Below are 21,145 nucleotides of genomic sequence, written 5' to 3' on the forward strand. Positions count from 1 at the left end.
AAAACAATAAGCAAAGCAATTTTTGAGGTAGTGAAACAAATGTTTAGGGTAATTTTTAACAATTTTGAATAAGACTACAATTATGGTACAGGAATTTTAAAATATATCCTGTAACAAACAAAATTATTTATATTGCATTATTCGGTTTTTAGAAATAAATATCATAAAATCCAAACTGAACCCTTTTATCTTTTAACATGTTCGGATAAGATACAATTAGTTCTATCATAAGTGCGTTAAAGATACATTATTTGGATAAACCACGGACGAACACATTCTATTTTTGTTGAACAGAATTATCGCCTGACTGGGTAATTCCCGTATATTTCCCACTCGTCCACAAACTAATCTAAACGAAGTGCCTCGGAACCAATTAAGATCGAATGAATGAGAGAACCCACGTAAGACGACATCGAATCCGCACACTTCGCCACTCCACGTAAAAATAGATAAGATGCCTCCTGATACTTTATTGTTGTGACAAAGATAATAGGACTAGGGAAGGTTTTTTTTTTTTGTATTAACCATTTTTCATTAATTTGGCGCGATATGGCCGGGAGGGACTATTTAAAGATGCCTCTGGAGCAATTAGGGTGTTAAAACTGAAATGAAGTGCGTCCGATTGCCATTGCTCCTGCTCATTGGCCTCCTGGCAGCTCCGGCTGCCTGGGGTCGTGTGCCCTATCCCATTGAGGTGGAGTTACCGCCACTTGTCCATGAGGATGAGATCATCGAGCAACCCATCATTGTTGCTCCCCAACCCGTTGGCCGTGCAGGAGGTGAGTGTGTTACCAAGTACTGCTCCTGATCTTCACATAAACCTTGATTTTTTTATAGCCTGCAGTGTGACGATTCGCGGTGGTCTTCCCAGTCCCCAGCCCGTGTATCTGAAGACTAACTCCGAGGACTTTTATCCCTTCTCGGATGTCGGTGCCATGGAATTTGAGTCGGGTGGCAGCCTGCAGCTGTGGTGTCCTTCGGGCTTTAATACTCATTCGGAGAATCTGATTACGGCGAACTGCGTGAGCGGCACTACCTTCAGCGTGGGTGGAACCCACTTTGAGTTCAAGGATCTGTACTGCAAGTCCTGGCCGGGCTTCAAGGCTGTCAAGACCGGTGGCACCTGCAATGGTGGTATTGAGATCCGCGTTGGCTTCGAGATCACTTCATCGCGCTTCGCCGAACAGATGAAGATTTGTTTCAACGAGGAGGAGGAGGTGACCCGCTATACTCGCCACACTCTGGAGCCCGGTAGCAACTACTACGAGACTGGAGTGGCCAGGATCACTTTCCAGACCGCCGGCTACTTCAATGGCAAGAATGTGGACAAGCTGTACACCCAGGCCACCCAACTGGAGACCATTAACAATGATCTTGGCGGTGATGCGGAGAAGTACTTTGACACTGCCACTAATGTGTATCTGGCTCGCGGTCATTTGGGTGCCAAGGCTGACTTTGATTACGCTCCCGAGCAGAGGGCCACCTTCCTGTTCATCAATGCCGCTCCTCAGTGGCAGACCTTCAATGCCGGCAACTGGGCTCGCGTCGAGGATGGTCTGAGGGCCTGGGTTTCCAAGAACAAGATCAATGTGAACTGCTACACTGGTGTCTATGGTGTGACCACTTTGCCCAACAAGCAGGGTGTGGAGACTCCCCTGTATTTGGCCAAGGATGGTAATAACAACGGACTTATCCCTGTGCCCAAGATCTACTTCCGTGTGGTCATCGAACCCACTAGCCATAAGGGCATTGTGTTTGTTGGCGTCAATAATCCCCATCTTACCGAGGAGCAGATCAAGCGGGACTATGTTGTCTGCACGGATGTGAGCGACCAGGTTACCTACATTAACTGGAAAAAGACGGACATTAAGGCCGGTTGGTCTTACGCCTGCGAGGTTGCCGACTTCCTGAAGACCGTCAAGCATTTGCCTGCTCTGACCGCCAAGGGAGGTCTCCTCGTCTAAATGGTGATCAAATAAAGTGTAAAACCTTTCAGAATTTTATTTCCAATGAGCAAGCCAATGGGAGTCATCACAAAAAGGTGTATCAGAGATTTCAGTTGATTCGCTCCATTCTTTTGCATAACCTCATTGATCCATTCCAAGTGTTTAAAGACATTGGTGAAAACCGAAGGCAGGGCTTTGGATCCGCATCCGATCCTATAGCTCACCACGCCGTAGACAGTCTCCTGGAGAATCAGGGGACTACCGGTGTCACCAGCACATGCATTCTCATCCACATCTTCATTTCCGGCACACATCATCTCATCTATGTAAGTGTTTAGTTTCTTTTTACAGCTCTCTTGGGTTAGTAGTTTCAAATCGATGCTCATTAATTGGGCGGCCATGAAACCGTCCTGTAAATAAGGACCTATTACTTATCGAATTTAATTGGGAACTAGGTATGAGAACTCACCTTAAACATCCGGCCCCAGCCTAAAACCGTATAGTTGAGACCCGGTTCGGGTTCGGCCTTTGGCAGGTTGATAATACCCACATTTGGATTGTCGAGGGGCAGGCGTTTGCCCAACTTTATTAAAGCAATATTGTGGGTATTGTAAGCCGTAAAATCGGTTGGCACAAAGATCCCAGCTACAGTCAAGTTAACCACATGCGCATTTCTATGATCCAGACGATTGAATCCACCAGCCACAATGACCAAATACCGATTCCGATGCAAGATCTTGCGCTGACTTTGGATCAGAAGAGAGTTTTCGGATAAGTACATCCATTTTAAGATAGTTTCTATATAGAGAGCAATACCTACTCCATGACACAGTGGGCGGAGGTCAGGACAAAGATGGGCGAGATAATAACACCGCCGCAGTAATGGTTATCCCCGAAGCAAAGACTGGGTGTGCGGGATCGAAGGGAGACCACATATTTGGCAAGTTCGAAGGTTTTCTGTTCGAGACGAGGACTGGAGAGGCGCTTCATCCGCCGACGGTGATATGGGTTTACTTCAATAGGATTTCCAGCATCGGGGATTGGCAGGAGAAGCAGCACAAGCCAGAGCAACCTGCTATAGTTTCCAAATACATTATATTTAATTTGTACCATTCTAGAGAAATTCAATAATTTGACAGTTTATGCTTTCAGTATATCTTAGCTACGTTTTGCTCCAGAGTTATTTTACGTTTATTTATTTCATTTATATTAATTTACAAATTGTATACGAAATTGTTTTGCCAAACGTTAATTAATTAACAAGAAATTTAACACTATAGCACCATAAAGTAGTACAAGAGAAACATGGCATACATTGCTATTATTCATTAATATCCTTCGGATCCAACCAATGCTCTGGTATACATCGGTATACACAGATGGCAAATCGTAGCCACCGCAATCTACCAGATAACTCACAATCCCAAAGATCAGGTCATTATACATCAATGGAGAGCCACGGTCACCACCGCACGGATGCTGCTGCACATCCTTGTCTTCATCCGTTCCGCAGAGCAAATCCTTTTTCGTGATACCCAGCAGGTCGGTACAAACTTTTGGATTTTGTATTCTTATGTGAGCATGTAGGATTGTTGCGCTAATCGGTCCGTTCTGTAAGCACAAATGAAGCTTTGTGGAATATAATAGATCCCTTTGGTTTGATCTACTTACTTTGTACATTCGACCCCAACCCATGACATTGCACATGGCACCCATTTGGACGGGTCTGTAGGGCAATTTGGCAATGGCGATGTTTTTGTTATCTCTGGGAAACTTAGTTGTTAATAACAAGACTCCAATATCCTGCTCATTCCGGAGCGTAAAGTTATCGGGAACGTAAATTCGTTCCACTCCCGAGTGGAAACTGATTCCCGACTGGTATCTGAGCCTATTGGGTGTCGCGGCTACAATGAGGAGCACATAGGCGGGATAAATGACTCTCGTGCTTCGGATAATAAGGCAGTGTGCCGATGTCAAGACGTATCGTGGCGCAATGATGACGCCTCCACAAAAGTGATTTTCTCCATAAAAATAACGGACTGATCGGGTCCTTATAGACACCATAAATTTGGCCAGGCGAAGGGTATCTTCGTTAAACATGCCAAAGGATAGGCGACGAGTCCGGTTGAGGGATAATTCCGATTCATTCTGAAAGCGATTTGCTGCACAGGTGACTAGCAAAAGGAGTAGCAAACTTAAGATATTTATATGTTCCATGACAGTTTTGGCAAAAACTATTTTTCTAAATCGAGATGGTGTATAATTTCATTGTATTTATTTTCTATGTCAAAGAGTTACTTAGACCAGTAGGCCGCTGACCGAGAACTGGGGCAGATGATCGACCTTCTTGCGGAACTCGGGCACCTCGCAGGCATAGGAGTAGCCGGCGGTGATATCGGTCTTCTTCCAGCTAATCCAGTTGATCTTGTCGCTGACATCCGTGCAGAGGATATAGTCACGCTTGATCTCCTCCAGACTCAGATGGGGGTTGTTCACACCGATCAGTACGATGCCCTTCTTGGTCGATGGCTCGATGACAACGCGGAAGTAAAGTTTGGGCACGGGGATCAGACCATTGCCGTTGTTATCGTGAGACAGATACAGCGCCCTCTGTTCTCCATTCTTATTGGGCAGCGTGGTCACACCCCAGACTCCCGTCCAGCACTCCACATGCTTCTTCTCCTTGGCCACCCAGGCACGGACTCCATCCTCCACACGGGCCCAGTTGCCGGCATTGAAGGTCTGCCACTGGGGAGCGGCATTGATGAACAGGAAGGTGGCCCTCTGCTCCGGAGCGAACACAAAGTCAGCCTTGGCACCCATATGACCGCGGGCAAGGAAGACGTTCTTTGCCGAGTTAAAGTAGCGGGAAGAGTCCATGTCCAGCTCCTTGTCAATGGTCTCCTTCTGGACAGCCTGCGTGTACAGCTTATCAACGTTCTTGCCCGCAAAGTAACCGCCGGCACCGAACGTAATCCTGTCCACTCCAGTGGCATAGTAGTTGTTACCGGGCTCTAGGCGATGGTACACATACCGGGTCACCTCCTCATCCTCATTGAAGCACACTTCGTACTGCTTGGCAAAACGGGAGCCAGAGAGTTCAAAGCCCACATTGATCAGAGTGGTGCCGCCATTGCAGCTGGAACCGGACTTCTTGCCCACAAAGGCTGGCCAGGATGTGCACTTAATGGCAGACAGATCATGGTCCTTGCCATTGATCTTGAAGGTGGTGCCGCCAACACACTTGGCAGTCACCGATTTCCCGGACAGAGGCGAGGCCAGGCTGCTGGTGCAATGGAACTCAAGGTCCTTGTCGTAAGCCACGTCCACATAGCCGGTGTCGGAGAAGCCAATGATCTCAGAGGTTCCGGTCTTGATCAACAGTGGCTGGGGATCCTTCAGCTCAGAGCTACGGATTTTGATCGAGCAGCCAGCTAAGAAAGGAATGAATCTCGTAAGGAGCCCCTTGTCTTACACCAGGACAACTTACCTGCTTTGGGCTCAATCACATTAATTTCTTCCGGAGCTTCGGGCAACTCCCAAAGGAGAGGATCCTCCTCCTGCGGCAGAATCCTGGCCTGGACACTGGCCAAGATCAGGCCGCTCAAGGCAATCAACACTAGACCCTTCATGTTTTGCAACTGCTTGGCCCCATATGGAGGGCCAGTGCTTATAAACCCCCATCGATTTCTGATTAGATTCCCCTGATTGTGGCCATGTTTGGAGTGGTTGGTATCGCCACTTGTTGATGCTTTGATTGCTTCACGTGTCCCCTCCAAGTTTCGGGTGCTCCGTTCCCAGCATTATCATTTAATTAGTTTTTGGCCAGCCGTGATTAGGCTCTGCTCCCGTGTGGTTGAGTGGAGCGCCAAATTAAATGCTCTGGAACCGGATGAAGACCCTTCTTCCTCCTTCACGTGCCCGGCACGTTTTGCTATCTACGAAATGATCATTTGCTGTTTTCTTTTCTTTTCTCACAAATATCAATTGTTTATTATTATTGGTTTTATGGTAAGGTATACATCAAACTCACATTTATTGGTTAGTTTTTAACTGGCTGGTTTTCGGGTTGTTTTGTTTTTGGCGCAACTGTACTTAAGATTACCTACTATATGTACACATACAACATTTATAGATATGGTTATTGTTATTTATATTTATTTTTTCTCATTCATATTTACGTCACCGATAACAACTTGATTTGGCTGGAAGTATTTACAAAGTAATCTCCTAAGCACTTAATAAACATTTTAAACGTTTATTGGTAAGCATTTTTTTGCGATTATTTTGTATTGTTGCTATTACATTTGTTGGGCTTTTGTTTTTGGTTAGACAAGCGATTTATTACGACTTTAATCTTTTATTAATTTTAAAGCTTTTTTTTGGTTTTGGAACACAAAATTCTTGTTTCTAAACTCTTTGAGAGCTACATTTGTATTGATTTAATTTTGAATAGAAAAGAATACTATTTATTTGAGTTTTACATTTACATTTATTGCTATTATTGTTCTTATTGGTACTGAAATGTTTATTTTAATAAGTTGGCTGAATTTTTACATTTCCAAAAAATCTATATTGAAATCAAAGAAGAAATTAGTATAAAACCAAAGAACAGGTTTTAAAATAAGGTAAAACATAAACGAACAGAGGAAATATCCTCTTCAAAGAAAAGTATTTAAATTTAATACTTAAAAATTCGTGAAATTTCGAATTTATTTTAAGACCGAATTATTTATACATTTTCTTTAATATCTGAGTAGCGATATGAGTTTGCTTAAAGTTATTTGAAGAGTTAGTTCAAGCCTTAGAGAATCTATTTTTGCTTGTATTTTTTAGCTGTTTAAATTCCACCTTGTTAATTATTAATTCTTGGTATTTTATGTACATTTAAAGCTGTAATCTTTTGTTGGCATTTGAGATGTTGTTTCGGAATTTTTTCGGTGTTTAAAAACTACATTCGCTTGGCCTTGGAAGAACCCCGGTTTCATCTCAGAGATCTACAGGAATATGGCGATCTGTGCATATATCTCCACGGCCACGAGGATACCCATTATGGACAGATTCACAGCGCAGTAGACGCGTCGCAGTGGACGTCGGCGTTGACGCTGACCACAACACTTCGTCCACTTTGGTTCCAGATGCTGGCTCTCGTCAGGATCGCCGTCGTCGTCGTCGTCATTGTCGTTGGTGTTGCCGTCACTTCCGCTTCCGGTGGCATGGCTGCCGTTGCAGTTGCAGTTGCAGTGGCTGCCACCACTGGACTTATCACTTTTTCCGGCAACCGCAATGGCTGCATTTCCATTTCCGGCCCCCGATTTGCATGGCGGCCAATGTCAAACCGACGCTAGCGACGAACTGCTGTCATAGGCCACCAAAAGTGAATCGTTCTCATCGCTGCCACTCCCCGCACTCCTCTCCGACTCATTGATAACCTCCAATTGGGTCTGGGGCCTTGCGATTTTGTATTTATTGTGACGCTTATTGATCAGCACGCTCCGGATATTGTTATAATGACGGCCTCTGCGACCACTACCACGCTGACCCTTGACCTTGACCACCGCCGATCGGGGCTTTGGCCGGGACCTCGAGGTCTTTGGCGCTCCCAACATGCTGCAATCAGCATCATCCTGCTGCGCTCCCAGCTGCTGCTGCTCCGTCAGCTCGTCATCATCGTAATAATCATAGTAGTCATCATAATCGTAACCCACTTCGTCCTCCGTGTCCAAACCATCGCCGAAGGCAGCCTCATCGTCGTCATCATCATCGTTATCATCATCGTACTCAAAGTCAAAGTCGAAGATGGCGCAGCATCCGCCGGAAGTGGAATCGATGCTATGACGACGCCTTGATCTCTTGCTGTAGGTGTATGTGTGCGGCTTGTGGCCACTAACACTCTTGTACATGGGCGCAAAAATGGCGGTTTTGGCCTGAAGGTGGATAGAAAAGGAAAGAAGGTATTTAATTAACACATTTTATTGATAATTGATAATAACCATATTAATTAGGGAATGAAGTAAATTTGTGTGAAATATATAAGATTAATATTCAATTCCCCCTTATATTAATATAGAAAAGAAATGGAGCAAATCAGATAAAAACGCTGAAAATACTTGTATTCTTTAAACCAATATTTATATGACAATTTTTTAAACAAATCAAAGCTTAAAAATCTCATAACTTAGCCAAAAATACATTAATTTTAGTTCGGAAAGCTGTTCTGTGTTCGATTTTTTACGGTTAATAAATCTGCATATTCAATTTAACACTAAAAAGAACTTCATTTTTTGATAATTTTTGCAAATTTTAATGATGCTGTAACCCCTTATCGCTTTTTTTCAATTTTTGGCCAAATTGTGAACAATTTTTTTTTTGTCCGGAGAAATCTAGATCGACGCAGTTTTCTGTGCTGATCAAGAATATATATAGTTTATAGGGTTGGAAATGCTTCCTTGACCGAGTTTAAAGCTTCTGACTGAAATTGTAATGGTTATATTTTGGCTTTATTATGGCTTGCCTTGATGTGTCCTTAAGTCTTTTTTACTTCTTTTACAATAAATCTAATAAAAATACGCATACATTTCAGGCTTCGTTTGTAAAGTTTTCTATGCCTTTTTTTGTGTAGTCTGGATCAAACTAAAATAAATCATAATTCCCATTAGCACTCCCCATTTGGCCATAAGGTGATGATTAATTGACTTACCTCTGGGCCGCGCCATGTAATGCCTGAACGTACCAAATTGTAGAAGCGGAGGACTCCCCACATGGCTAGCACCTGTTCGAGTTCGAGGGAGAAAAAATTGGAGAATCATAAATTTCCATTAGATAAAATGCCACTCCAGAAACACACACACATTCAGTTTTCTTTTCTGTAGAAACACGAGCTAACATTTTTATGCTGCGTAAAGGGACTAATGGACTTAGCTAGTAATTAAATTATTTATTACATATATCGATTAGGCCCCGGCCGGGATGGGATGTGCGCAAAAACCAATTAGCCTCGATTGGGGGATAAAAGCTGAACAGGCTTGTAGCTTCTAAGCTTTGCTTCTCTAATCAAATTGTGACAAATTGGTTCACATATAATTTCTAAAATTTACAGTATACGACTGTATTTGTATTTTCTATCCATGCGGATTTTATAAGAAGTAAATGCAGTCATGTTTAGACTAATACCAATTGAGAGACGTCTCTGTGATCTTGGAAGTTCTTACGATTTTATAGCAAATGCCTGTGGACGTAAGGATAAAGAGTGCACCTTTATGGATTTTCGACTGCCATGGAGTAAACTCTGGTGTGGCTATGCCGATAGCTTCTATTACTTATGGTTCGTCTTGATATTAGGATTAATTGGTTTGGTAAGTCAAGAGAAATGAGGAAAGCTATTTATGATAATTTCATGGGTTCCCCCTAGATGTACAATATATATCAATTTAAGTTGATTTACTTCTCGAAAGAGGTAAATCCACCTTCCCGTTGGGATAATCTAAGATTCTTTCCAATTCCACCGCCATTGGTCAGAAGATTCGATTTGTTGAAGCGTTTTCTGCAAGCCAATGCCTGGGCTCTTTTAATATATGCTGCTATCTTTGTAAGTTATTTTATAAATATTTTAGATAGATTTTGTAATCTTAGTGATTTATGTATTCTATTTTTTGTAGAAATCACCATCTCACATGTATCCCTGGCTCTTGGTACAGGGTTTTTTAATGATCTTAAAAGTGATCGGTGCCATTAAAAACTTTATTCTGGGATTTTCGGATGGATCACGTTATGGGACCATGTTAAATCTAACCTTTCATGCCCTAAACACCTGTATCATTCATAAGGCCATTCAGGCAGTATTCACTGCTCAGAAAAAGGATAAGCCAGTATATGGAGCTATCATGTATTAAATACAATAAATATTTGTTAATTGTTCTATTTTTTCGTTTTCATTCAAACATACAAACTAAACCTTGCAACAATCTTTAAACAAATTACAAAGTGTCAAAAGATAAGCAATAATGCATAAATACTTGTGTGTGAATTTATTTTTATGCAATTTCTATAGAACTTTATATATAAATATATTGTTAAACTTACATTAATTAAAGCTCTTGCGATAAAGAAAGCCACCTCTGCCTTGCACATGGCATCAAATTGCTGAAAATAAACAATTTTAAAATGCATACTTTATGTTATTGTTTAAATATGAATTATACTTAAATTATTTTCACGAGTAGTTGGTCTGCAAAAACCAAACAAACAACTACTAATAAAGTTGGTAAATTGTTAGCTGCCTTCTGTTTTGGAAAGCAATTTGCCAGGGTGAAGGGAAAGTTTTTCCGCATGAAAATGGAAAGTTTCGACTTGGAAGCAAACCAGATTGAATTAATTCAGGCGGTTTACCCAGGGTCACGAGATAAATTAGATTTACTGTGGAAACCATTCTGAGCTATTTTTAATTGCTAACAAATTAACTTGGCTTTACAAAACAATAATCAATTATATATTTTAAAGAAAAATGAATTCAAACGTTGGGGAAGCGTCGCCAAAGTTTCATGACGAACAAATTAATAAAAATCTCCATACCAATCCACAGCGAAAAAGTTTCTGAAGCCCAAAAAACTAAAAGAGAAAAATGAATTTTTTTACCTTCTGAATTGCAATAAATTATGCATGAGGTGACAATTTTCCGGGAGGAAAAAAGAAAGCCGTCGTTCGTTCGTTCGTTGTTCCATGTCCCCCGGCTAAGGGCGGAAAAACAAACGGAACAAAACAAAAGCATGGAAAAGCAGAAACACGTTCGTAATAGAAAAAGGCAAAGCAACGACATAGACAAATGTAAAATTCTAGGGGGAAAATGGTGCAGAAAAATGCCCAACTCATTGCATATGTGTAGACGAACTAGATCCCCCCTATATTCCATATCCCCAGCCTAAATGTAGATACGTTTTGTGTGTTTGAGTGTGAGTGTGGGAGTCTGGTCTTTGAGTTTTCCGATTCAGGCAGCTTTTCCGCTCTTTTCCCTCCCGCTGGACCCACGTCCTTTGTGCCGCTTTGACTTTGTCGCTTGTTTTTTGAGTGCGTGTGTGCAGTGGGTCCTTGTCTGGTCCTGGCTGTCTGTGTGTCCTGTGAGCCCCTCGCTGTTTATATCCTTCGTTTTCGTTTTCTATTTCCATTTTTTTTTTTTTGTATCCTGGGCCTTCTGCGCTTCATTTGTTTGAAGAAGGCACTTTGGTTGCGGCAGAATTGGGCTAAAAAAGGAGTTAGCGAGTCAAGAGGAAGGTTTGAGGGTTCTCAAAGGTAAACATGGAAGTTGTGAGTATATATTTTCATGAGTTTTATTGGGTTTATTAATTTATAAGGAGACCTATTATAAAAATTATAAAGATTAAGCTTGTGGAATATGCAGGAAAGTTGAATTAATTTGGCTAAAATAAAAGTATATAATACATCTAGAAAATCTGTTGAATTTAGACTCGCTTTAATTTCATATTATTATTAGCATTTAATATGACCCATGAACTTGAAAACATACCTTTTATTATTTACGTATTTAAAATCCTATTTAAAGTTACAAAATCTACACTTCAAACCCTAAAAACCCCCCAACTCCCACCTGCATCTATCCAACTTTTAATCATTGAGTTTTTCTTTTGATTTTTTCCTAAATTGAACATCTGTGGTCCGTTGTGTAATCATTTTCCCCCTCTCTCCGGAACCTTAGATTATATACTTTTCTATCTTTGTAGTATCCCCTAGAACCTCTCTTTTAATTCCCAGCCTGTTGCACGTCGGTTTGTGTTTACATTTACTTGGCAACTCCATCCTTTGTTCCCAGTGGCAGGAATGGCAATGCATCCAACTGTCGCCAACTTCCGACCATGGCTGCCGCACACAACCCACTACTTTTGTTTGATTTTAGCATAAAGGAAGGCTGAGGCAACTTTTTACATATGTAACGGATTCAGTTTGATTTGTTGTCGTAGAGGGTTTTTTTGTAATTTATTTGTTTGTCGTTGCCCATTGATTTATGCCGTGCAGCGGCACAATTGATATTCCGCTGATATTCCACAAGGACTGGAATCCTTTGTGGGTGATGTTTTTCATTAAACAAATGGTTCCCCACAGCAGAGATCGAAGTGAAACAATCTTAAATATGCATTAAAAACACTTTTTCCCGACACCAGGGATTCCATTGAACCTTTTGGGAGGATGGCACAAATGTAGTACTCACCTTATTAACATGATCTCGCAAAACATTAGAGTAAACCATGGCGACAGCTTCCAGGGCCATAAATGTTATATAGCCAATTATCCAGGGTACAATTAAACCGGGGTTCTCCTATGGAAATAACGCAAAAGAAATAAAATTCCACCATTAGAGAAATTAAGGAAAAAGGGCCGCGAATTGAAGCTATTGATTTCATGGTCGCACCATAAAATATGGAGGGTGTGGACAGGTGAACAGGTGAGCGGAGGTGTGAGGTGTGCGGTGTAATTTATCTCGCCATGGTGGTAAAACCTCTGATTGGATTTTTTGTTAGCCAAAAAAAAGAAGAGAGAAAAACTGTGTGCTGAGCGCATGTTGGGAATTCCTGATGTGCAGCTGACAGTTTGTTGGCCGCAGCGTTTTTGCATGGCAATTTCCCAGTGGAGGCCATGGAAAATGTATTTTTCCACCGCGGATTACATTCTAATTTGGGCTATGATGCTTGTCTAATTTATGAATATGTATATAATCCCATAATAAACATTTCATTTCATGGAAATAACTCTGCGGTATAAAGTTTCACTTAATTTTGTAGAGGAGAAACATTTTATAACATGCTATTTTAATCACAAATTATTTCTTTAAATTAAACACCATTAGCAATGAACTACTGTCCATATTAAGAGACCAAAATAGGCAGAAACTAATGTGTATACATAAAACAATGAAATGTATTTATCTGTTGTATAAGCCATCAGTCTCAATTGCTGCCAACCAACTTTCGCATGTTTCTCCACACACAAAACTCACACATTCGTTGTCTAAATACTCGTTTAGCCTAATTAAGAACCAATGCTCTATACATTATTTAATGGACATCAGCTGCCGGCGCTCTCAGCTCGAGGAGCCAAGGAGCCAAGCCAAGGATGGGGGCATCGCCTATTAGCGCAACTGCAATGAATTTGACCAATATATGGAGACTAGGAAACATATCCATTTTGCCCCGACTGTACGGGGAAAATTCTGGCACAAAAATCGCGTTTCAGCTTGTGGAAATTAAAAAATTCCACAAAATGTAGCTGGCACAATTGCTCAGCAAACATAAACCCGAATTGTATTGGGGCTCTGTAATCCTCGGCATGTGTCCTGCCAGCTCATTCCGGTTCAGTTTAGTCCGCCATACAGTGTGTCCTTGCTTTTCGCTTTTGGGGTTCCCAATTGTGTGACAAATTGTCTACATTTTTATGCCGCTGTCAATGGGAGGTTTTTTTTTAAGAGGGGGCTTAGAGGGGCTCTTTTTCATACATATGTTCGAGATATGTTAGAATAATAAACAAACAATGGTTGGTGGTAGCTTTGGAAAGTCCGAGTTTTATATACTCTTCATATGGGTGGAATTCTGATAATATAAATATACAAATAATTATAAATTCTGGGTGAACAAATTTACACTGAGTTGGGTTCCTCAAAAGCTGCAACTTTTGAAGAGTTTTATAAACTCTAGTGATTTTTGACAGCACCCTAGATTATTCATATTGGAACATATACATTTTTTAAATTAAATTAATTTACATTTTGATTATACTAATTTTATTAAAAATTCAAAACTGTATAGTATAGCAACTCAGCTGACTACAAAAAAGGAAGAGAACCACACTGCACCGTGTAGTAAATGTGCCCCAACTCGTTTATTTAACAAAACTTTATACATTTTTAAGGTAAATACAATCATATATTTTCATTTTAAAATGAATAAACATGAATATTTGTAACTAAAAAGAATAATAAATAAATGTAATAAATTTTCATTTTATGCTTTTTACTCCAAAATTTGTACGTTATCGTTATCATTTTTATACCCTTGTAGGCTATTTTAATTTTGATCAGAAGCTATTTTTCACCCAAATTAGGGACTCTCATTTCAGTCCGAAGCTAAAATCACATCGAAGGAGTCATTTCCGACCCTATAAACCATATATATTCTTGATCAGCACAAAAAACTACGTTGATCTAGATTACTGCGGACGAAAAAAAAAATTTTCAGAATTTGGCCAAAAATTGAAAAAACGATAAGGGGTTACATCATTAAAATTTGCAAAAATTGGCAAAAAAATTGATAATTTTTACATGTTTAACTAAGTATGCAGATTTGTTTACCTTGTAAAAACTAGCACATAACAGCTTTCCGAATTGAATTTAATGCATTTTTGGCGGAGTTCTGGTCTATTTTCCGTGAAAAGGTATACAAACTTCGTCTTGACAAAATAAGCTTCCTTTCTTGCTTTTTTTTTTTACCTAAAAACAACTTTTCGTAGTGCACATTTTTTGCTATCTCCACGTGTCAAATTTCGCACTCCAAAAAAACAGAGAAGAGAATTTGTATGTTTTTTTTTTTTTTTTTTTTTCAAATTTTCAGAAGGCAACCACGCGGTATGAGCGCTTTACGTAATTTACATTTGAATTGTGCTTTGTTTGGCTTTCTCCGTAAACATTTCCGGGGCTCAGAGGCTCAGGCACAATGCGCATAATTTGCGGATATTTGACTTTGAGTTGTTCGATTCCGGGTGTGGGAGTGTGTGTGTGTGTATAGAATGGGTGGTGAAGGGAGGAGATAGCTTCGCTTAATATTGCTAAATGCGTAGAGTCTTTAATCAAACAGGAAAACTCACCCGACAAATTCCAAAAATTAACACAATGCTCAGCAATATCATGGACATTTGTGTGCCGATTATGGCAAAATAGGCTATTTGTACACCTGTAAATATGTAAAGAGGATTTTATATTGAAATTTTACTTAATATCTAGAAGATATATGAAAATTTGAGTCAGAATATCAATATAAATATATTTTATTTAATATGTAAAGCTTGTTCATGCTTGTGTTTAATGAAAACCCAGACTATGCCTCACATAAATTAGTTGCCATTTAATATTAAAATTTATGATATAAGCCAGTAATTAAAAATGTAATTTGAACGTAAAATAATACCACTTTGGGTTTCATTTGGATATCATTAAGCAAAAATATAAAGTATTAAGCTTCTGTTGCAGTCAAAATTCTGGCAAACAGAGCTCATACATTCAACTTCCTTTGTGGGCAGCTCCAGCCTCATTCACATTTAATTTATTTATTAAAATGGCTTTATTTATTATGTGGCTGCTTGTCGTTTTGGGTTTCCCGGCTTTCGGGTTTATTGCCGCTTTGGGCTTTGGCTCGATGTGTGAGTGAGTTTAATTAGCAGCCCAAAATTGGCCTGAACTTTGAACTTACCGTAGTAGACATCCTGCAGGTCGGCCGACTTGTGCATATTGACATTGATGCGCCAAGAGTATATCAGGACGATTAAAAGCGATATATTCTACGAGTGACATGGGATTAAAAAGAAGGAAAAAAAAGACAGATAAAATAAGCCACCAGAGGGAAATGGGAAATGTACATAACACGCATACGCAGTGTGCACCCGTATATAAACTCGTGGGGTCATCATTCACATCCACTTCCGCCCTCATGTTTCTCCTCCGCCACTTCCTTCGCTTTTATGGCCAACTCTTAACCCCTTCCGTCTCTCGTTTTTTTTTCATAACATGGTTTTACTTTTAAACGGGTCTGAACTCAATTTGATTTTAGGGTCTGAGGTGTTGGCTGGGGATTTTTGTTGCTAATTAATCCGTGAAAATGTTTTCGTGTCGGTTGTCGTTTTGCTGCTCTGCGGAAATGGGTACTAAACTTGGGAAATTCGCTTTCCATTTAATGACTCATTTAGGTAATTCAGAAATTTTGCATTTTATAAATCAGATTCCAGAAAACAAACTAAAATTATGTTAATAATTTATTAAAGTCCGTTGCAGCGAATTTAACTTTGCCTTAGGAAAGCTTATAAATAACTGAGAAACTAATTTCCAGAAGAACATTTCCCCCAGGTATTTAGCAAATAAGCAACAACGACGATAAATAAATGCAAAATGGCGTGCTTTTAAGATACATCCATTATGTCTCGTGACTGCACTCCCAGGTGTAACTTCTCCCGAGTCCCTTGAACCCCAAACCCCAACCCCAAGCCCAGCTATAACCCCTCTAAGTTAGCCAGGTCAGGTCAGGTTTATGCTAAACACGTAAGCTTTGGCTGCTCCTCTTATCCCCGAAACTGCCATAAAATGTGGCACTAATTGCAGAAGCCAAAACACTTAAGTTCTCGTCCTTAAAACAAAAACTAATTTACTTGCCACAAGTTGGTAACGGACATAATGTGTCTATTGTCTTGCCACCAAGTTGCATTGCGTTATATACTTCTTATGCTCGTAATTGTCCTCAGCCCTGCATTGTCCTCATAAGTAGTATACAAAAATTGTACAACACAAAAAAAATACCCCGAGCACGATTTTGCCATTAACATAAATTAAAAGCCATAACGAGCATCATGTAATTGCAATTTATACATGCCACAAGTCGAAAGATGAGAGGAACGAGTGCAAGTCGTTCTCGGTTTGTCTATCCATTTGGCAAAGGCTCCTAGGGGTTGGCGAAATTATAGAGCTCGCTCCGAGGGTTGATTAAAAAATTACTTAAGAAATTATTAAAGTGAGAAAATCAGCAGTACTTTGTTTGATCGTTATTTATTTGGAGAACTTTAGGTTCTCTTCTTAGTTCTTGAACTTCAGTGAAGTATCGGAAGATAGGGATTCCTCTGGCACATTTAAGTCTGGTAAGTCTACTTTAACTTCTGAGACATTGGTATCCAACTGGTTTTCCTTTCGTTCTTCCCCCGCTTCATCTAGACCCAGGACATCAAAGATTTCATCAAAGGAGACTGGATTCTGTATGATACCAGTAATTTCCGGCACATCAATATCTTGGAGACGCATACTGATCGCTTTGATAGTTCGCGAGCGTTCCGTATCTTCTGGAGTTATCTTTTTAGTATCAACTTTCAAAGTCTGTTTCACATTTCTCATATGCCAGATGGTTTCCGTCTTCTTTCCAACTCCATTTGAATTAATCCTTTTGAAGGGTAGAGTGGGGAATCTCTTCAAACCATTTGATACGCTTAGAGATTGAGCTGCACCTGGAATCTTTTCTGAATTAGTTATTAGCTTCTTCAGTTGGTTGGCTGAGGTTCCAGTGCTCTTTTTTGTTCGTTTTGGCGCCGATTGCCCTTTTTTCTTGACTTGTATTTTCTATAAGAATGAAGAAGTATAATATCGGCTTTTGCATGTTTTGTTTCCCGGTGTTTACCATTTCTATGCCGTTTTTACTTTCTATTTCTATATTTGCTGATTTCTCAGGTAAATGTATTTATTTAATGACATAAAAAATGAGCTGTCAAAATGTTAATTAAACTGGCTTGCTTGATATCACAGGGTTGCCAGTGATTTAACAAAAGAGCTGAGTTGCTAAAAGTCTTCATAAAAAACTGTAAATAAATCATTTCCGACCCTATAAACCATATATATTCTTGATCAGCACAAAAACCTGCTTCGATCTAGATTACTCCGGACAAAAAAATTTTTTTTTTATAATTTGGCCAAAAATTTAAAAAACGATAAGGGGTTACATCATTAAAATTTGTAAAAATTAGCAAAAAATATCGAAATTTTTTACATGTTTAACTAAGTATGCAGATTTGTCAGCCTAATGAAAAATAGCACAGAACAGCTTTCCGAATTAAAATTAATGCATTTTTGGCTTAGTTATAAACTTTAAAAATTTTGATTTATGGAACAAATTTCAATACAATTTTCATATCGATATGAATAATGGGAATACTTTGAGCTTAGTTATGAGCGATTCCCAATTCGATCCTTTAAATCAATGGCAAACTGCAAGGATATATAAACGTTGTCTCCCCTAAATAGTTTCTTTTCCTTTTTCGTTATTAATTGCTTAAAGCTAAAGTTTGATTGATCTAATTATTTACGTGTATGTGCTTTCTAGGCCTTCTTCAATTTCTCAAAACCCCCTGAATACACCTCGCTAGGAAAGGGGGTATATTTTTTTTTTTGCGGTTGCCTTCCCGCTCTCCGCGTCCTTCATTACAATAATGAGGTTGAGAGGTATGCCATGGCCCATTCAGAACAGACTGCAGAAAAACTCTCTCCAACGACACTTGTCTATTAATTATGCCACAATTAACAGGCGAATATAATACCGCGGCAACAACTACTGATTTCGTGCTGCTGTTTTTATTCGTGAATTTCTTGTTCTTTTTTTCCCCTTGTTTCAAACTAACGAGAACAAAATTATATACTTGTCCACATTGCGTATACGCCCCATGGGACCGCCTCTTATTTCCCGCAAACACTTACAATTGTGTAAATTGCACTTGTTATGGCCAAATTTTTGGCATGCAACATGCGACAGCAACGTGTGCCGCCGGTTAGCGGTCCATATGGATATAGGATGACAGACTTCATTTTATGTTCCCAATTTTATAATATTTTTTCTTTTTCGGTTGGTTTTTCCGCTCAGCAATGGCACAACAAGCTTTTGGGTCTCGTTTTCATTACGTTGACAACATGGTGGCGATCATGATGATGTCGAGGCTCCTGCTGCTGCTTTTCCTGCTTCCCCCGGGCTTGTTATTATTATTGCGGCTCTGGAGGCTTCCATTAAAAAATAGTCCGCCTGAAAAAATAGCCAGATAAATTGAAAATTTTAAAAGTCATTCGCATAAATTGTGTGAGCAATGTTTTCGTATGCAGCAAGGCATTTATTTATTCTCCGCTTTTGCCCCAAAAATGCAATCAATCGTTAAATATTGAGCACTTTTATTTTTTTTTTGTATATGATTTTATTTCTGCATTTTATGTGTGACAATTTGCTCGACTTGAATGGCTGTGGCAGTGTAAATATCTCATGATTGCATGCAAAGGACTTTGTGTTCGTTTCAAAGCACAAAAAAATAAATAGTTGGTTGAATGTGGCATGCAAAAAGCGTTAAGCTGTGTAAGTTTGTGTTTAAGGGTAAAATTTTAAAGCAAAAAAATTGAATTTAAAGGATACAACATACGTATATTTTAAAGGGTAAAAAATTAAACTAAAGCCATACAAAGTATACAAACATTATCCTCATTATTGAACCATCTATCAAGCAAGAATAAAATTTAAGGCCACCAATAAATTCTTTGGTATACTGCTCCCCAATCTATCATATATTTCTAGACTATATACTATAAATACTTGTAGCATAACCACTTTAAAACAATCTTCTCAATCATCAAACTATTGATTTTTATGAATTTTTCTTCTCTCAATGGCACTTAAGTTGCCGGCGTTCATTGTGGCAAAGTTTTCAGCATTTCCAGCAAATGTTTTCGTGTTCGTTGGACTCACGAGTGATTCGCCATCACTTGTCCGATGAAACTGACAGGCCAAACATGAGAAACTCAAGCCATTCTCGTCGAGCTTCTTTTGGGTAATTAATGATGGAAAAGGAAGACACGCAAGGGCCGCCACATTATTGTCAGTTCTTGGACAAATATCACTTGATGGCCTGTCCAAAATCTCACTTAATCAACGCCAAAACAAATCTCTAAGATGTTTTCAATTAGTTGCTGCTTAACTAATTACACAGGAGACGCAGGAAAAAAAAAGAAGAAAGACACGAACTATGATTGATAGTTTGCTAGAAGGTCCCTGAAAATGCTACCAAGCCTCTTTTAATTGACCTCAAAAATAGAAAAATTTTCAGTTTTGCGCCCGCATTTCACTTCGTGTAAGCACACATTCCGTTTCCATTTGCGGGTCGAAAAAGGACTTGCAAGGACACAGCGCCATAGAAACATGTAATGCTCTGCTGAGCATATTGAAAGGATAACTCATACACACACACCCACAGAACCGCGCACACAGCCAGCCAGTGTACCAACTAGAACTCATTCCACAGAAACTGAGTTCGTATTGTAAAATGTTTACAGTGTCATAAAATATCAGTAACAAATGGGAAACCAGTGGCACACACAAAGGTCACGCATAAAAGTCGAAAAAAGCTAAGAAAACAGGCCAACAGAAACAATAAGAGAACAATGCAGAAAACGATGCGTTTTCTTTCTTGCATATCCATAAAAGTATTTAAAGAAGTGATGGGAACATCTTTGTTTTGATTGCATTTAAAGCCACATCTTTTTAATAAAAATACCTTATAAATATCATATATATTGTTCTTGGTTAATACAAAAATGGTTAGCTATATAAAATGTATATTAACATTTTTTAATGGCCTTTTAAAATTGGCCTTTATCTTCGCTTCTTGGCTTTATGGCCAGATCCAGTTATTACACTTTTTTAAGCCACTTGTTAATGGAACTGTAAGCGCCAGGGCCTTGCAATTTAAAAAAGCTTTTTGCATTTTGCATTTGAAAGGCATTGGCTCGGAGTCAAGTGGGCACGCATATTGCCAACATCAAGTGCTTTTCATAACGGCACTGCCGGGAAACCCCCGCGAAAAGCGTGGTACCAATGCCCAGGGGAGACAGACACACACACACACAATGAAAATCAATAAAAAATATCGCATTACTTTGCCGGGCTTTGTTTCGGTTGATTTTTTGTTTTGTTTTTATTTTCTCTTTTGTTTGTGTCGATTTTGGCGTATGATTGATTTCGGGACACACGCAACGTAACGTCCTTCTAGGCACGAAAATTGTTGCATAACTACACGTAGCACAGTCAGTAAACAACAAAAAATTGAACAAAAAATATACACACACTCGCGTTGCAGTGTGCGACAGCAGCTGTGACAGCGTTGAAGGATTTTTGTGGTGGGTAGAGGCGCTCCACTGAAACTCTAGTCAACAAATTCGATTCAATAAGCGTCTCACATCATATTTACTTTTTTCCTCCTCTCCACCAATTCAAAAAAAAAAGAGAAAATAGTCTCGTTTTCGGCATTTTCAGTGGAAATCGGGGGGAGGTATAAGCCTCTCAGGCGAAGCCTATATGCATAGAAATGACTCGACTATGTCGGTTGTTGGCTTCCCTTTAAGCGCATTACAATCTCCATATGTG

At 39.6% G+C, this 21,145-nt stretch overlaps 7 protein-coding genes across 7 annotated transcripts in view; 2 read left to right on the forward strand and 5 right to left on the reverse strand.

Moving 5' to 3' along the window:
* The first annotated feature begins 607 nt into the window (after positions 1-607).
* On the forward strand, positions 608-2,003 carry LOC110185248 (salivary endonuclease). The gene is made up of 2 exons (XM_020953984.2): positions 608-779; positions 838-2,003. Exons 1-2 carry the CDS (start codon positions 608-610, stop codon positions 1,962-1,964), a joined length of 1,299 nt encoding a protein of 432 aa, XP_020809643.2. The 3' UTR covers positions 1,965-2,003.
* LOC110185250 (kallikrein-7) lies at positions 1,961-3,059 on the reverse strand. The gene is made up of 3 exons (XM_020953986.2): positions 2,767-3,059; positions 2,416-2,692; positions 1,961-2,356 (listed from the first exon to the last, which is right to left on the reverse strand). Exons 1-3 carry the CDS (start codon positions 3,057-3,059, stop codon positions 1,961-1,963), a joined length of 966 nt encoding a protein of 321 aa, XP_020809645.2.
* Positions 3,060-3,113: 54 nt separating this feature from the next.
* LOC110185251 (chymotrypsin-2-like) lies at positions 3,114-4,163 on the reverse strand. The gene is made up of 2 exons (XM_020953987.2): positions 3,618-4,163; positions 3,114-3,557 (listed from the first exon to the last, which is right to left on the reverse strand). The coding sequence occupies exons 1-2, from the start codon at positions 4,161-4,163 to the stop codon at positions 3,195-3,197; spliced, it is 909 nt and encodes a 302-aa protein (XP_020809646.1). The 3' UTR covers positions 3,114-3,194.
* Positions 4,164-4,204: 41 nt separating this feature from the next.
* Positions 4,205-5,597, reverse strand: LOC110185249 (salivary endonuclease). The gene is made up of 2 exons (XM_020953985.2): positions 5,437-5,597; positions 4,205-5,380 (listed from the first exon to the last, which is right to left on the reverse strand). The coding sequence occupies exons 1-2, from the start codon at positions 5,576-5,578 to the stop codon at positions 4,245-4,247; spliced, it is 1,278 nt and encodes a 425-aa protein (XP_020809644.2). The 5' UTR covers positions 5,579-5,597; the 3' UTR covers positions 4,205-4,244.
* Positions 5,598-5,905: 308 nt separating this feature from the next.
* LOC110185222 (uncharacterized) overlaps positions 5,906-21,145 on the reverse strand; it is a 28,185-nt gene continuing 12,945 nt past the window's right edge. Inside the window, exons 2-8 of the mRNA XM_086838681.1 lie at positions 18,445-18,763; positions 15,413-15,500; positions 14,811-14,896; positions 12,166-12,273; positions 10,029-10,088; positions 8,647-8,718; positions 5,906-7,873 (exon numbers count right to left, since the gene is read on the reverse strand). Of these exons, the coding sequence (XP_086694807.1) occupies positions 7,280-7,873; positions 8,647-8,718; positions 10,029-10,088; positions 12,166-12,273; positions 14,811-14,896; positions 15,413-15,500; positions 18,445-18,552 (1,116 nt within the window). The 5' untranslated portion in view covers positions 18,553-18,763 and the 3' untranslated portion in view covers positions 5,906-7,279. The remainder of the gene's footprint in view (positions 7,874-8,646; positions 8,719-10,028; positions 10,089-12,165; positions 12,274-14,810; positions 14,897-15,412; positions 15,501-18,444; positions 18,764-21,145) is intronic.
* Positions 8,810-9,866, forward strand: LOC110185221 (uncharacterized). The gene is made up of 3 exons (XM_020953952.2): positions 8,810-9,301; positions 9,358-9,534; positions 9,605-9,866. The coding sequence occupies exons 1-3, from the start codon at positions 9,104-9,106 to the stop codon at positions 9,836-9,838; spliced, it is 609 nt and encodes a 202-aa protein (XP_020809611.2). The 5' UTR covers positions 8,810-9,103; the 3' UTR covers positions 9,839-9,866.
* Positions 16,740-17,494, reverse strand: LOC110185220 (uncharacterized). The gene is made up of 2 exons (XM_020953951.2): positions 17,375-17,494; positions 16,740-17,316 (listed from the first exon to the last, which is right to left on the reverse strand). Exons 1-2 carry the CDS (start codon positions 17,375-17,377, stop codon positions 16,783-16,785), a joined length of 537 nt encoding a protein of 178 aa, XP_020809610.2. The 5' UTR covers positions 17,378-17,494; the 3' UTR covers positions 16,740-16,782.

Source organism: Drosophila serrata, unplaced genomic scaffold (genome assembly GCF_035046125.1).
Source record: "Drosophila serrata isolate PLE 108 unplaced genomic scaffold, ASM3504612v1 contig_359, whole genome shotgun sequence".
Taxonomy (NCBI): Eukaryota; Metazoa; Arthropoda; class Insecta; order Diptera; family Drosophilidae; genus Drosophila; species Drosophila serrata.